We start from the raw sequence: 17085 nt of genomic DNA, 5'->3' as shown, positions 1-17085 counted from the left end.
AAATTTCACTAGCAGTTAAATACCACTGCCAAGACACAGTTAAACACCTTTTCACAACAGAATTTTGGAGCAGGATTTGGATCCTGATTTCTGTAAGAACAATCTAACAGGATGAGGGGAAGAGAAGGTGGAAATGTTTTATTTTGGTTTTTAAATTCAGCTATAACTGCCCATCTACACCAGCTTGTATTCAGAAGAGATTCTTGCCCATTTGCCTTTAAAAAGGGATATTTTAAAAGTGACATATGATAAAGGTAAGAAACAGTAGTCAACTGTTAGACATTTTTGACAGTTGGAAATGAAAAGAGGTTAATAATTTGAACCCATCCTTCTAAAACCTGAGAAGCAGCCTTTCTCTGTTAATATGGTATGTCACTTTTTTACTTTTCAGAATTCTCACAGTTAAGACATTTAAATAATAATGGTTTATTGCCAAACAAATATAAGTAGGCCAGGGCGTACTGTATTATCATAAACTAAAGTAAGTAATAAAATGGGGCCTTATGTGATGGCACCTTGTACATTTTGCCTTTAAGCATCACTAGTCCTTCAGGTTGTTGCCTCAGCACTGACTGAGCAATCTAAATGAGGCCTTCAGGATCGGTTCCTGAGAGTGTAAAAATTCAGTGGGGTCCAAAAAGCAGCTTGTTCAGGTATTAAACCAATGTTGACAAATTGGTCATTAATAGTAGGATATGGCAGAGAGAGATGTTAATTTGAGCAAGAACATGCAAAAATTACTTGCCTAAATTACACCAAAAGAAATAATCAGTAATTTAGGAATGAAAAACAATGTGTGGGGATATCACCATTAATGTATGTCATATTTTTTTTTTTAATGCCTTTCAGAAAATGTCCCTGTATGATTCAGTTTTCAATTGTTTATTATTGTACCATGAGGATTTGGTGTTTACCTTGAAAATTGTTCTCTTATTTTACTTCTCTTTTAAGTTGCTCTCGTAATATCAAATATTGGACAAAGTCTATATTATAATAATAATAATAGTAATACTACTACTGATAATAATGTTCTTGGTTTTGTCTACATAAAAATTTCGGTATTTTCTTTGTCCATGTTTACTTTGTTCCCAAAACATCCATGACCTTATTTTTAAATTAATCCTAGGTTATTGTGCAATGAGGTGCAATTTGTTCATTTATATGAACCTTATGTGGATTGAAAAAAATCAAGATAAATCTTCATGCACAGCATACAATCAGATTACCCCTGGACTATATATTTATGTTGGGTCTGATAGCAATCAATGGTTTAGCTTCATTGCATTTCAAGATGTATTTGCACCCAGTGTCCAGTGATAGTGTCCTCACCCTGGAAATAATTTAGTTGCAAATTGACTGGAAGATGGTGAAAATTGAAAGTTAAAATTAGAAATACTCATAATAAACAGCAGAAAAAAGGTCAGATGATGCCGCACTATGATGAGATTGGAATGGTTGGTAAATGAGGTTTTGTGTTTGTCGTGAGATGTATGTGACATGCCTACCCAATGCTCTTGTAATATCCAGCCTAGCAGAAGAGATTATCTGGCAAATTGACGCTGGGAAGAATTTTCTGATGGACTGGGAAATGAGAATTGCACTCTTTTCTTTGATGTGTGCAAGACCGGGCTGCATTGCACAGCTAGTTCAGGCATAATATTAAATATAGTACTTAATACTTAATAGTAGAACTATCTATAGAAAACAATTATATTCTGGTTTTGATCACAAATGGCAGACTATAAAAATTCACAGTGTAAACATCTAAGGCAATCCCAAATGACTGATCTTTGTATATAATTAATATTAAGTTAGCTCTGAAATCCTATTCTCCACAGTATTTCTTTTAAAGCTTCACTATATTCAGCTTCAAAATTGTAACTAGGCAGGAGTTATCAAAACAGCACAATAATCATATTGCTCAGACAGTTTAGAAAAGAGAGAGGGTAATTAAACAGCAGCAAATTAATTATTTTGGAAAACAGGATTTTAAAGCAAAAGCTGATTTTTTTTAATATAATACACAAATTCATACTGAGCTGCACAGTATTGATTAATCTTTAAAGGCAACCTAAGGTTATCTCAACAGTAGAGTCCATTTTTAAATGTGTTTATAGTCCCCATCAAGGATAAAAGTGTATTTTCACCTTTGTGCTTACCAGAGTTGTTTTATTTAAATATACTTTTTCCCATAACTTAAAAAAAAACCACCTAAAAACTCCTTAAAGACAATATAAACATTTAAAATCAGATCCTCTTTGTAAACCAGGATATTTTAAAGTTTGAAATATGTTCTTTAAAATTATGTTTTTTAACAGGAATAGTCACACCAGAGAAGGAACCAAAAGTGAACACTGTGGTAGGGGCACAACAGCTTCTTCTATCAAAAGAAGAGGATGGTGCAGCTAAAAAATCAAAGCCTCCAGAGGACAATAAATTTTGTCATGAGCAGGTAAAAGAAAATGTAACAATTTAATTGCATTCTAGAACTCTTTCAAATAACTCAAGAATGAAACAGAGATGATATGCTGTTAAAACAGCAATATCAGCAAGTTATAAAAAGCATACTAACTAATAGCCCGCATCTTAATTTGATTTTTTTTCAGTTCTATCAATGTCCTTATTGTAACTACAATAGCAGGGACCCAAATCGTATCCAGATGCATGTCCTGTCACAGCATTCAATGCAACCTGTTATCTGCTGCCCCCTCTGCCAGGATGTCCTCAGCAACAAAATGCATCTCCAGCTTCATTTGACCCATTTGCACAGTGTGTCTCCTGACTGTGTGGAGAAACTGCTCATGACAGTAAGTGTTCCAAATACTGATGTGCATACTACAGAAATGTATTTGGGTCTCTGGGTAACGTATTTGTTGTGACATGGTATTCAGGTAGCCTGAAGAGGGAAGTAGTTCAGGAGTCTTAGATTCTGTTGCCACCTCGTCCAGTGACTGATGCCTCTTGGGGAAATGACTGAAGGTGGATTTCAAAGATGCTGAAAACGTGCAGTTCCTCATTGTTGTTAACCTTGGAAAAATCAAGCCTGTCCATGTCTCTAAGTGTACACCTATAAATTTGATCTAATAATATCCAGGTCCCAGAGGTGTTGTGACTTCTGTTTGCAAAATAATAGGAATTCCCTGTAGAATGTAGTTCCCAAATGTAAACAGATTCCTGTGTATAGCTGGGCTGTACTTGCATTATATTACATGAAATTCACTATAAAATATCAATAGTGATGCTTATTGGAGAACGTGGTTATCTTATAGTGAATGTTCTGTTTCTTACATAAAAGATCCTTTAGGTTTTTTGTAAATGAATGTGCATATGAAACAGAAAGGCAAGTTCAAGAATAGGTAGCAACCCAGTTACGTCTGTTCTTTATGATATGGAATATCTGATTTTAAGTACCTAACCTGGATCAGACAGGGACATTAACTAGCTTACCCATGATCAAGATGAATGCTATAACCAGCAAACTCTATTTGGAGGATGAATTCCATTCCAACCTCACTATGAGAATCCTGTTCTTCACTGCAAAATTGTACAAACCATGTCAAAACAATAAAATTCTGTGAAAAATAATGACTTGGCACCTTGTAAAACAATGTCAGTAAAGACACAGCCAGGTTTAAAACATATTTATTATTACAGCATAGATTCAGTTAGAAAAGAGACCTCCCAAGAGACCCTAATTCTGGTTGTCTTGGCTTTTTAGAAGGAAATGCATTTGGAAATCTCAGGGATCCACCTCCTTAAGGATTTATTTCTGTATCCACAGATGACTCCTTTATATGGTTGTGGTTGTAGGTCTACTACCTCATTCTCAAGTAAAGTGGTATAAAAAAAAAAAAAAAAAAAAGAACTGAAAGAGCTCTTGACTAAAGGTCTGAGTAGAGTGCCTTGTGCCTGGTGCTGATAAGCAAATACAGAATTGTGTATTCTTCTTTTCCTTTCCTTGGTTTTCTACTAACTATAGCTCTGACAGACTATGTAGCTGTGGCCCACCACAAGGAAAATGCAGTAGAAATTTAATTTTCCTAGACCCTTTTAGGAAACTGGGAACATGTGGACCCCACCCCACTCCATGATAAGCAGTTTTAGCTTTCTTCTCAAGTTCTCCATGATTCCCTCTGTGCTGTATCTCCTCTCCTCTCCTTTCCTCTCCAGGTGCTGGGGAGTTGTCTCACTGTTTCTGAGAGGAAAAAAATGTTTGTTGGCAGAGAAAGAGATTGCACAACATAATTGTCTAAATTGCGCATCTAAATTATCCTAATTTCTAGCAGTAATATACTGTCTCTGTAGCTGAAGTCCCTGGTGATATACCATGACGATATACCATCTATAGCATATTTTTCTTCTGTGGGACACTTAGAGTTAACTACATCTTTTTTTTTTTTAAAGTTCTTCCCTCCCAAATAAACTCAAAGTCACTAGTCCTCTGAGAGGATGCTATTAATGGCATGTTTAAATTACAAATAAACTAAGCCCTGAGCTTCTAAAAATATGTCTAGAGTATTTTTTCCAATAGGCAATTAGTATACATACATGCATACATACATACATACAAATATACGTATATAAAATTCCTGTGTATCCTAATAAAGGTTTAAAATAATTTCTTAAACTGTTAAAGAGGAAGAAAAGGTGTTTCTACTTATAGTTATTAATGTATGTAACTTCCATTATTATAGAAATTTACCACTCAGAAATCTCTGCTATGGATATTCATGTTACCTCTGTATGAAGCAAGGAAGTACTATCCTTAATGTTAGAGATGAGGAGCTGCAGTACAGTCTGAAATTATTTACCCAAGGCCTTTTAGACAGAATCTGGCAGTGCCATTTGAACCCAGTCCTGCTAAGTCTTAGTATGAGCACCTAGAAAATCCTTTATTCAGGTATGGTATGTTTTAAAGTTCTAAGCAAAAGGAAAATGAAGTGTAGAGCAAATATTCATGTCAACTTGACTAAACTGAGTACTATCAGACACCTATAAGAGTACATCCTTCAAAGATTTCTGTCTATAATTTGAAAACATAACACAATAGGTAAAGCAGTCTGAAGAAGATACATAAGCAATTTAAGACAAGAAAGAGAACAATCTTATTTTAAATGGAAAAAAGTTGCTATTTCTATACGGAAATAAAATTATAATGTTCTTTCAAAGATCATGGAAGGTCGAGCATTTGTTTAAAAAACAATACAGGTGAAGCAAAGTGGGAATGCCCTCAGTCAAGGACTGACTGGTGACCATATTTCAACATGATCTCTGTCTTTGGGGGATGTCCGAGAAAAATTCTCCTGACAAATCTGACCACCTGACATAGCCAGCAAAATCTTCTTTGTGGTGACATTGAGACCAATGAAATATTGAGTGTATGTAGTTCTATAGCATCACCTTATTGTGGATTATTTGGAGTTGATTCTCCACCAAGGGGCATTTAATGGTCTGGATTTGTGGTCTGTCAGAAACCATTGTCAAGGACTGAATCAAGATCTTGGTTTAGTACTGGCAGTCTTTAGTCCAGATATGGTGGATCTTCTGAATTATAATTTCATACTGTTGTATAGTATTGAATAGTATGACTTTTCCTGTAATAATACTGTGTTCTTCATTTTCAAAGGTTCCTGTACCAGATATCATGATGCCCAATAGTATGCTATTGCCAGCAGCTGCTTCAGAGAAATCTGAACGTGACACACCTGCAACTATTACAGCTGAGGGATCTGGGAAATATCCAGGTATGCAATAAAAAGCTCAGACATGTAAAAGCTCTGTACAGGCAATTTAGAAATAAAGTACCCATTTCTTTCTTAGTAAATTGAATCCTCTTTAGCTTGCATATAGCCACAGAGAGAAAAAAAGAAAGATAACAAGGGGTCTGAATTTGGCTGAATGCACCCATGCAGAGCCACTAAGATGCATGAGTATGCCAGACTGTTTGCTTTTGGTAGAGGTAAAATTAAACAGTAGTGCCTAGCCACTTTGAAGATAAGACCCTCCTTATTTAACCAGCAAATAAGACCCAGTCCTAAAAGACAGTGGCACTTTCAGCAACATCGATGGGAAATGTTAGGCAAATGATTCTGCCTGCGTTTCCAATAGTAGTCTTCTTATCCTGGATGCTTACTGTATTCTGTGCTGGGAAGCTGCTTTGCTACGTCTCACAGCATGATCCTCCCTCTCTCCTCAGACTGTTTTCCTCCTCCTTTCTAATCATCTCTCCTGTCTATTGTCCCCATTCCTACTCCCTTTCTCTCTCCTACTGTTTATTTCCTTTTCTTGTTTGGTGCTCCCATTGTACCAATAAACTCCTACCTTATGACAAATACATGCCCTATGCCGTTCCTGGGACAACTGCCACAGCCAGGCTGATCATTGTGTTTGGGTTTTATTACTTTTTTTTTTTTTTTTTAACCTCCTGTTGGTCCTGTCTGCTTTATTGTGTGGAGCAAGGATGGGTTGCTATATTTTTCTAGGCCAAAATGTGGCATACTGGGTGCCTCTCTTGATTTGTGATGAAAAAAAAATAATTAATACTATATACTATTTTCTTCTACTTGAATAAAAGACACTTCACTTCCTTTAACTAGGTGAAAGTCCTGTGGATGAGAAAAGCACCCCTGGGACTGATGAATCAAAAACTGGAATGGAAATTAAGAGCGAGGAACAGAAGCCACCTAAGGAATCTACTGAAACGCCAGATTGGAATAAGAGCAGCAGTAAAGATATAAAGACCACTGACTCAATGACAGATCAGCTAAATGAACAGCAGAAGAAGCAACAGCTCTCTGTTTCTGACCGCCATGTCTATAAGTACCGTTGTAACCATTGTAGCTTGGCTTTTAAGACTATGCAGAAGCTTCAGATACATTCCCAGTATCATGCTATTCGGGCAGCTACCATGTGTAGTCTTTGCCAACGTAGCTTCCGTACATTCCAGGCTTTAAAAAAACACTTGGAAGCAGGCCACCCTGAACTCAATGAAGCTGAACTTCAGCAGCTGTGTGCATCTTTACCTGTCAATGGTGAACTCTGGGCAGAAAATGAAAGTATGGCACAAGATGATCATGCACTAGAACAGGAAATAGAAAGAGATTATGAGATGGACCAGGAAGGTAAAGCAAGTCCTGTAGGAAGTGATAGTAGCTCTATTCCAGATGATATGGGCTCAGAACCAAAGCGGACCTTACCTTTTAGAAAAGGGCCAAATTTTACTATGGAAAAATTTCTAGATCCATCTCGCCCGTATAAGTGTACAGTGTGTAAAGAGTCTTTCACCCAAAAGAACATTCTCTTGGTCCACTATAACTCAGTGTCCCATCTACATAAACTCAAAAAGGTTCTGCAGGAAGCATCAAGTCCTGTCCCTCAAGATACAAACAGCAGCACTGACAACAAACCCTACAAATGCAGCATTTGTAATGTTGCGTATAGCCAAAGTTCTACATTGGAAATCCATATGAGATCTGTGCTTCATCAGACAAAGGCAAGGGCTGCAAAATTAGAACCAAGTGGTAATATAAGTAGCGGAAATAGTGTAGCAGGGAATGTTAATAGCCCCAGCCAAGGAATGCTAGAATCTATGAGCTTACCAGCAGTTAACAGCAAAGAAACACATTTAGATGCCAAAGAATTAAATAAAAAGCAAGCTTCTGAATTAATTTCTGCTCAGCCTACACATCACCCACCCCAGTCACCAGCACAACTTCAAATGCAACTACAGCATGAACTACAGCAGCAAGCTGCGTTCTTTCAACCCCAGTTTCTAAACCCAGCTTTTTTGCCTCACTTTCCAATGACACCAGAAGCACTGCTGCAATTTCAACAGCCTCAGTTCCTTTTCCCATTCTATATACCTGGGACAGAATTTAGCTTAAGCCCAGATCTGGGTTTGCCTGGTTCTGCCACATTTGGTATGCCCGGAATGGCTGGTATGACAGGATCACTGCTAGAAGATTTGAAGCAGCAGATACAAACTCAGCACCATGTTGGACAAACACAGCTACAGATACTGCAGCAACAAGCACAACAGTATCAATCCACCCAACCTCAACTTCAGTCCCAAAAACAGCAGCAGCAAAGTAGCAAGCTGATGAAAGCGGAGCAGAATACCTTAGTAAGTACAGACTGCCAGCTGATAAAGGATATGCCATCATATAAGGAGTCAGAAGACATTTCTGAGAAGCAAGAGAAGCCAAAGCAAGAATTTACTAATGAGAATGAAGGACTAAAAGAAAACAAAGATATGAAGAAGCCAAAATCCTCAGAACCAGCCATCCCACCACCCAGAATAGCTTCTGGGGCAAGGGGGAATGCAGCCAAGGCTTTGCTGGAGAACTTTGGGTTTGAGTTAGTTATCCAATACAATGAGAACAGACAAAAAGTGCAGAAAAAAAGCAAGACTGGTGAAGGTGAAAACACAGACAAACTGGAATGTGGAACCTGCAGTAAGCTCTTTTCCAATGTTCTTATCCTGAAAAGTCATCAAGAACATGTGCATGGACAGTTTTTTCCATATGGAGCTTTAGAAAAGTTTGCCCGACAGTACAGGGAGGCGTATGACAAGCTTTATCCAATTTCTCCATCTTCCCCAGAAACACCACCACCTCCACCACCACCTCCTCCACCACCACCACCTCCTCCTCCTCCAACTTCTCAGCCCTCTTCATCTGGGGCTGGAAAAATTCAAAACACAACTCCCACTCCTTTACAAGCTCCACCACCCACACCACCACCGCCACCTCCTCCACCACCACCACCTCCTCCTCCACCACCGCCACCATCAGCCCCACCTCAAGTCCAGCTTCCCGTTTCACTTGATCTCCCACTTTTTCCTCCAATTATGATGCAGCCAGTGCAGCATCCTGCATTGCCTCCTCAGCTTGCCCTCCAGTTGCCACCAATGGATACTTTATCTGCAGATCTTACCCAGCTTTGTCAGCAGCAGCTGGGATTAGATCCCAATTTCCTGCGGCACTCTCAGTTCAAGCGCCCACGTACAAGAATCACAGATGACCAGTTAAAAATCTTGCGGGCCTATTTTGATATTAACAATTCTCCAAGTGAAGAGCAGATCCAAGAAATGGCTGAGAAATCTGGTCTTTCACAGAAAGTTATCAAGCACTGGTTTCGTAATACACTGTTTAAAGAACGACAGAGAAATAAAGATTCTCCATATAACTTCAGCAACCCTCCTATAACAGTATTGGAAGATATCAGAATAGATCCTCAACCTTCAGCTGTAGAACCTTACAAGTCTGATGCATCTTTCAGCAAGAGATCATCTAGGACTCGATTTACTGACTACCAGCTTCGTGTCCTCCAAGACTTCTTTGACACAAATGCTTATCCAAAGGATGATGAAATTGAACAACTTTCAACTGTACTTAACCTACCTACTCGAGTTATTGTCGTATGGTTCCAAAATGCACGACAAAAAGCTCGCAAAAGTTATGAAAATCAAGCTGAAACTAAAGACAATGAGAAAAGGGAGCTGACGAATGAGCGTTACATCAGAACTAGTAACATGCAATATCAGTGCAAAAAGTGCAGTGTGGTTTTTCCCAGAATATTTGATTTGATTACACATCAGAAAAAGCAGTGTTATAAAGATGAAGATGATGATGCTCAAGATGAAAGCCAAACTGAAGATTCTATGGATGCCTCTGATCAAACAGTGTATAAGAACTGCACAGTTTCTGGCCAAAATGACTCATCAAAAAGCCTGGCAGTCACAGCAGCAAGCTCTGGCTCTGGTTCTAGCACTCCTTTGATTCCATCACCCAAACCAGAACCTGAGAAGGCTTCTCCTAAACCAGAGTCCACAGAAAAACCAAAACAAAATGAAACCATCTCTAAGCAAACTGATACAACTTCCCAAAGCACCAAACCAGTACAGTCTACTCCAGTAACCTCTTCGGACCCTCAGCCCCCAGCTTCTCAACCACAGCAACAAAAACAATCACAGATAGTAGGGAGACCTCCTTCTGCATCACAAACCACGCCTGTTCCTTCCAGTCCTTTACCAATTTCAATGACTTCTCTACAGAACAGTCTACCTCCTCAGTTATTACAGTACCAATGTGATCAGTGTACAGTTGCCTTTCCAACTCTAGAGCTTTGGCAAGAGCACCAGCACATGCATTTCCTAGCAGCCCAAAACCAATTTCTTCACTCACAGTTTTTAGAAAGACCAATGGATATGCCCTATATGATATTTGATCCAAATAATCCTTTGATGACTGGACAGTTACTTAATAGTTCTCTTGCTCAGATGCCACCACAATCTGGCTCATCACATACAGCACACCCTGCTACAGTTTCTGGTTCCCTGAAACGAAAACTAGATGATAAAGAAGACAATAATTGTAGTGAGAAAGAGGGAGGAAACAGTGGAGAAGATCAACATCGTGATAAGCGTTTAAGAACTACAATTACTCCAGAGCAGCTGGAAATACTCTATGAAAAATACTTACTAGATTCCAACCCCACCAGAAAGATGTTAGATCACATTGCACGTGAAGTGGGACTGAAAAAGAGAGTTGTACAAGTCTGGTTTCAGAACACAAGAGCCCGAGAAAGAAAGGGACAATTCCGGGCAGTTGGTCCAGCCCAATCCCATAAAAGGTGTCCTTTTTGTCGAGCTCTCTTTAAAGCAAAATCAGCTTTAGAAAGTCACATTCGCTCTCGACATTGGAATGAAGGGAAACAGGCTGGTTATAGTTTGCCTCCGAGTCCTTTGATATCAGCTGAAGACGGAGGAGAAAGTCCACAAAAGTACATATTTTTTGATTACCCATCACTGTCATTAGCAAAAACTGAATTATCAAGTGAAAATGAATTAGCCTCCACTGTATCAACCCCTGTTAGCAAAACTGCAGAAATGTCACCGAAGAACCTCTTAAGTCCTTCTTCTTTTAAAGCAGAGTCTAGTGAGGATATAGAAACTTTGAATGCCCCTCCTGCTGACTCTGGATATGATCAAAACAAGACTGACTTCGATGAGACTTCATCAATTAATACAGCAATTAGTGATGCCACAACAGGGGATGAGGGGAACAATGAAATGGAAACCGCAACTGGCAGTTCAGGGGATGCAAAACCTGCATCACCTCCCAAAGAACCAAAACCACTTGTGAATGACACACTATCAAAACCTGCAACTACACCTACAAATGAGAACACTGATGATAAATTTCTCTTTTCCCTAACAAGCCCCTCAATACATTTCAGTGAAAAAGATGGTGATCACGACCAAAGTTACTACATTACTGATGACCCTGATGATAACGCCGACCGCAGTGAAACTTCAAGCATAGCTGATCCAAGTTCACCTAACCCGTTTGGAGCTAGCAATCCCTTTAAATCCAAAAACAGTGATCGTCCAGGCCACAAACGTTTCCGAACACAAATGAGTAACCTTCAGCTTAAAGTTCTTAAGGCTTGCTTTAGTGACTACCGGACTCCAACAATGCAGGAATGTGAAATGCTAGGGAATGAGATTGGCCTGCCCAAACGTGTGGTCCAGGTTTGGTTTCAGAACGCCCGGGCTAAAGAAAAGAAATTCAAAATTAACATAGGGAAGCCATTCATGATAAATCAGACTGGACCTGATGGGACAAAGCCAGAATGTTCTCTATGTGGCGTGAAGTACTCCGCGCGTTTGTCCATAAGAGATCATATCTTTTCCAAACAACATATTACAAAAGTGAGAGAAACTGTGGGAAGTCAGTTAGATCGGGAGAAAGATTATTTAGCTCCTACAACGGTTAGACAGCTGATGGCACAGCAAGAATTGGATCGCATAAAGAAGGCTACTGATGTGCTAGGATTAACAGTACAGCAGCCAGGTATGATGGACAGCAGTTCTCTTCATGGTATCAGTTTGCCAGCAGCTTATCCAGGACTCCCTGGCCTTCCTCCTGTTCTTCTGCCTGGAATGAATGGTCCATCCTCCTTACCTGGATTTCCACAAAGTTCAAACAGTAAGTCTATAAGGGGATGATTTTCTCATGTTATTAATTTGCTCATCTTGCATAGTCACCATCCCCTTCTAAACCACAGCATATTATGCACTTATATCATGCTTGTGAGACAAGTGTGGGTATCTAAAAAGTACTGCTGTGAGGTATACTGAGTACAATTCTTGATTGTTGCTGTAGCCTGGATGATATCTCTGATTTAGCAAGAAAAAAAAAACAACTCCAAAAATTTAATTGAAATCTAATTGACAGAAATTATTTAGTCCATATTAGGCTTCTGTGAGAAAGCAATATAACAATAGCGTAGTAATGCTTCTTTTGCTTGTTTCGAATGATACTCCTTTAGGCAAAACTTGGGTTAGAATTCTGTATGTAAATGTTTTGTATGCAAATATTTAAAGTAACATCTGATGAAACACAAAATAGCAATTCCCACATTATTGGCTCATCAGGCATTTGGTCCACCCCTTAGACCAGTCCAACCTGTTGCTTAATTCAGAATAAATATTTAAAATAAAATGCTGCCCAAGACCCTCTATCATATTTCTAAATAATTGCCTGCTAAGATAAGAAGGTTTTTGTTGAAGTGATTTGTAATGGCAGTTTCACTGTGATCCAAATTCCAAGAGCTGCTGAATATCTCTTGCCACTAGTTTGTAAAGTCATTGAAGACATGTACCATTTCATTTGGGCTTGCACTTTTAACTGAACACATACCTCTGTTTTACTGACTGTTTTGACTCTGGTTTGACTCTTTTTTGCTCACATTGGAAAACACTTCCTTCTTGCAGTAAGTTTCACTGACGTTAGAGAATCAAGTTTTTTGCAGAGTGATTTGTCTAGTCCTCAAAGAATGAACCTAATTTATTTTCTTGTATTAGGCTCCAGTTTTGCAGTCAGAGTTCACTGTGAGTGCAGCCTTTCAGACTGAAGCTCTCCCATTCATCTTCTAACTTTGCACATTCATATCAAATATGTGCACAGCAGAGTTAGGGAGCTGGTTAAGACCCCTCACATCATTTTATCCCATAATTCCACTTGCTGTTGATCTCTAAACTTTGATTTAGAAAGCAACTTAGTTTGGCAAGTAAGGTAGGGGCTTAATCACCAGTGTTGCTAGACATACTAAGACCGTAGCAATGTCTTCTCTTGTAGCCAGCTCTGCTTTGATTGATGATGATCATGTTATTGTTTCCTTAAGTGGTGGTCAAAGCATCTTGTTTTTCTCTTCATTGGATCAGAATGGCTTTCCTTCCACAATGGAGTCTCTGGCTGAGTGCCCTCTGGCTTTTGTCAAACAATTATTGGCACAGAGAGTGCATATAAAGGAAATATAAAGTTGCTGTATTTCCTTCTTAATGGCATATAGTGTCCAGGTCCAAAAACGGCTGGTTGTTGTTCATTAAAGTTATAGATATGGTTTCTCCATATAACTTCACTAAATAGCTTTGGTTAGGTTGACCTTCAGGTAAAATGGGCTTTAGAAACTTTCAGACTTTGTTGACACTACTAAATGAAATTTTCTGTTGAAAATATTATTATATTGTTTTACTTTTAAAAAAAGGTAGTCCCCATGCAAAGTGAGTCTTGGGAATGGTCGTGGAGCCATGATAGCCTCTCAGCTATGCTCAGGAGTGGTTTAGGAGAATGATGGATGGCCCAGGCCAAAACAGTGCCAGTACCATTCTTATGGTACTCTTTAACTTGCTAGTATTGATGTGGCCTCAGAGTCTGTAGATTGTCGTGTTAATAATAAAAAAGATATTATTACAGGTCAACTGGTCCATAATAATTCAATTTTCAGATTTTCTGATTTCTGCCAAATATCTCTTCTTTGAGATAAACTGAAATCATTAGTACCATAGCATACACAGTGTACTGCCAATTGAGATGGATTTTTACCTCCTTTCATCTTGCATCTTCTTAAGGTTAATTAGCCCGTTGTGGGCAAAACCCACTGTGTAAACTAGCTAGTAGAATCTCATTGTTAACTTTTTCTTTTGCCATATGCTAAATAGCCCCTACGTCCCCCTTTTGTTGCCTAGCAAATACTTGCATGCATAAATCTCCATTCCCTAATGATACATAATGGAACAGTCATAGTGAGTAGAAAAAAGTAGATCATGTTAATCATTCGTAATAGAAAAACAGTAATATACTCAGATGTTCTCCAGTACGTGCTCAACACTAGTATTTTCTGCACCTAATTAACCCATTTCTATTTTTTTCTCTGCTCTGCCCAGGCTAACAGTTCACATTCATATTTGATATTAAGAATTGTTTAAGAAGTATCTTTTTGGAAGCGGGGTTTGAAGCAAGTTTTCTTTAACTGTGGGTCTTCCAGGAGCATGTGCATTCTAAGCCAGCAGGACAAGAGTTCTGCACCATTCTTTGCATCAAGGATTTTCTGAAGCTAACTCCCTGGTGACTCACTATCCTATACTTCAAGTGTACTTGTTAATTCCACTGCAAGTGTGTCACATCTTCTCTTTAAGACCCAATCCCAAAAATGTACTTCAGAAGAAGTCTCACTGGGATCTCTTAATATCCAAATATTTACCTGTTTTCACTGATGCTTACAGGGTTGGTAACTGCATTTCCTGCGGCAAAGCCCATCCATTCTGTTCTACATGTTTGTTTAAAGGACAATGTCAACATTAGTAAGATCCTTGCTTTTAAAGAATGTGTTTGCTGTTTGCTAAGACAGGGAACTAGTGAAACTATAATACTAAACATCACATTGAAAGTTCTCTTTTGTGTTTCTCTTTATTCATGCTAGACAGAGAAATCAGCCTGATTAGTTTCACTGGTTAATAAAAGTTTATGAGGGATTTCACTTTCATGTTCTTGCATCCCGTATTGTTTATGGGTTCCTCAAAAGGTACAAAACCCACCTAAGTTTTTCAAAATATTGTTCTTTTAAAAATGCAATATTTGCTTTTACAAAACATTTGAAATGGAACACTTGAAAATAATGCTAAATTACAAAAGATGGAAATATTCAAACTACAGTTTGTTTTATATTCTTTATGTAGTGCTCAAACTGGACTTTTTATTTGCAAAGATTATTAGTTTTGTCAAAATAAGATAGCTTCATTTCTGAATGAAAGGATCCATTACATTTAAATTAAGTTATTTTGTTCTAAAACAAGTGGGTTTTAATATCAGAATTATTGTGTGGTTCTAGGATGATATATGTCAAAGAATCCTCTCACCTGTGGCATACGTTTCTCTAGATCATGTAATTATACCATCTTGTGGGCACCAAATGCTGAGCAAGGTCTCAAAATTACTGGTATGTTTGCTCAGCATAATTCCTAATATGACTTCTAATCTTCTAATTAATAGAGAATTTTAGTTCCAGCTCATCTTTGTTCTTTGCCCCTTCTTATTTTCTAGGTGACTGTATAGAGAAGAGTTCACCTGCTCTTTTCAGCTGTTCTTAAAATTCACGTTCTCTTTTCTTCTTAGCCTTGTGGTTTTACCTGTGATCCCTTGCAGAAAACTAGTGCTTCATCTTGCTTCTGGCTATTAATATTGGTTCTATGAACCTTTTAATGCCATCACCATTACCATAAGTTCTTTGCACATCACTTAAGCCTGAGATGCCTTGAAGATTCACAGCAGCTTTTTCCAAGAATGCACACATCACTGGGTAATATGTATATAGTGGGTTTTGAAATCTTATCAAGAGAGAAATTTGATTCAGCAGCAATTACTTTCCTTATTATTAGGGCAATAAATTCTGTTCTCTGTTTACTTTTGGCCCATTGGTAGTGGTTTCATTTGTATATTTTAGCTGTGATTCCTCCAAGTGAAAGAGAAGGCTCTACTCTTTGATAGTCACTTAAAAGAGTTAGCAGGATTAGAGTGTTTCTTCATGATTAGTCAATTTTCTATTCTACATCTCTTATGTCTGGAAATGGAGCATATTAGTTTCATCAAGTTTTCTTTATTTAGTTTTGGAAATTCTGATTTCCACATTTAGCTTCCAATAAAACAAGTAGATTTCACTATTCTATTTCAGCCTACATGAATTCTGTGTATTTCAACTAAATTCCAAAGAATGTCTGGAAAATGGAATATATCTTGGCTGCTCGGGGCATCATCAGTGTGAACAGACAGAAGACAACATGACGTGTAAGGGTTGAAGAGGTTAAGAATAGAAAGAAATCGGAAAAATCCTAAGTAGCTGACAAGCCCAAATAACCATGACAAAGCTGGGGCAGCAGTTCACACTAACTACATCATTCATGCATTTTCCATCTACAGTATTTATCATTTAATATATTTTCAGCAGACTCTACACACAATTGCCTGTTACTTCCTGTTGAAAGCATAGGGGCGCGCAATAGCATCTTTGATGTTATCGTGCAGTAACTGTGGCAATTAGCCATCTTTTAATTATAACTGTTGTGACTTGTTTCACTGTACTATCTAATTCGTGCTCACAATGCCTTTTAACTCCTTATTGTTCCCCTACCATTAAACAGGAGTAATGACACAGTGACAAACATTAAATGGCCTCTTGTTAAATCTGATAATTATTCCCTTTGAATCCTAATTGCTTTATTCCTAAGTAATGCTAAGCACCTGGATATTGATGATTTAAACGTCATTCATGTTCACTCCATTAGTGCTTCATAGTAGCTAATACCCATCTAACCTCCATTACAGAGCCTGCATTTATTGTTCTCTTATCCATGTGCTAGTAGGCTGTTCCCAGCATTGCTGCACTTTTACAGTTCTGTGTGCATCACACACTTCGTATGCTCTTTTCTCTAGCAAACTTACTTGCCTGAAAAACTGACAATGGGTGTAATGTACAGCCTCTTACAGCTAGCTGCCTTTTCTACCCTGTACCATCAACTAATTTTCTGGCCAACTATACATCTCACAGAAGTTGCTTTTTAATAGACTGTTACCAGCCACTGCTGGTACTTGAAACAGAGAAAAGATTTCTTCCATTAAGTTATGAGGCATACTTCTTGTGTGTATGCACCTTCCAGATACAACCAGCCCATCCTTAGGTTGCTTCCTCTAATGAGGTGTAGGACGTCATGCCTGTGTGTTTCAAGTAACCTGAGAACAGCAGCAT

At 38.3% G+C, this 17085-nt stretch overlaps 1 protein-coding gene across 2 annotated transcripts in view; it reads left to right on the top strand.

Moving 5' to 3' along the window:
• The window catches only part of ZFHX4 (zinc finger homeobox 4), a 150651-nt gene that overhangs the window by 128905 nt on the left and 4661 nt on the right, over nucleotides 1-17085 (top strand). For both annotated transcript variants that reach the window (XM_080381344.1, XM_080381343.1), the window contains 4 exons: nucleotides 2319-2452; nucleotides 2607-2807; nucleotides 5627-5744; nucleotides 6597-11990. In XM_080381344.1, coding sequence (XP_080237470.1) covers nucleotides 2319-2452; nucleotides 2607-2807; nucleotides 5627-5744; nucleotides 6597-11990 — 5847 coding nt within the window. The remainder of the gene's footprint in view (nucleotides 1-2318; nucleotides 2453-2606; nucleotides 2808-5626; nucleotides 5745-6596; nucleotides 11991-17085) is intronic.

This window comes from Falco punctatus (assembly GCF_963210335.1).
Source record: "Falco punctatus genome assembly, chromosome: 3".
Classification (NCBI taxonomy): domain Eukaryota; kingdom Metazoa; phylum Chordata; class Aves; order Falconiformes; family Falconidae; genus Falco; species Falco punctatus.
Note: the sequence above shows the minus strand (reverse complement) of the source record. Positions and strands in the feature narration are given on the sequence as shown.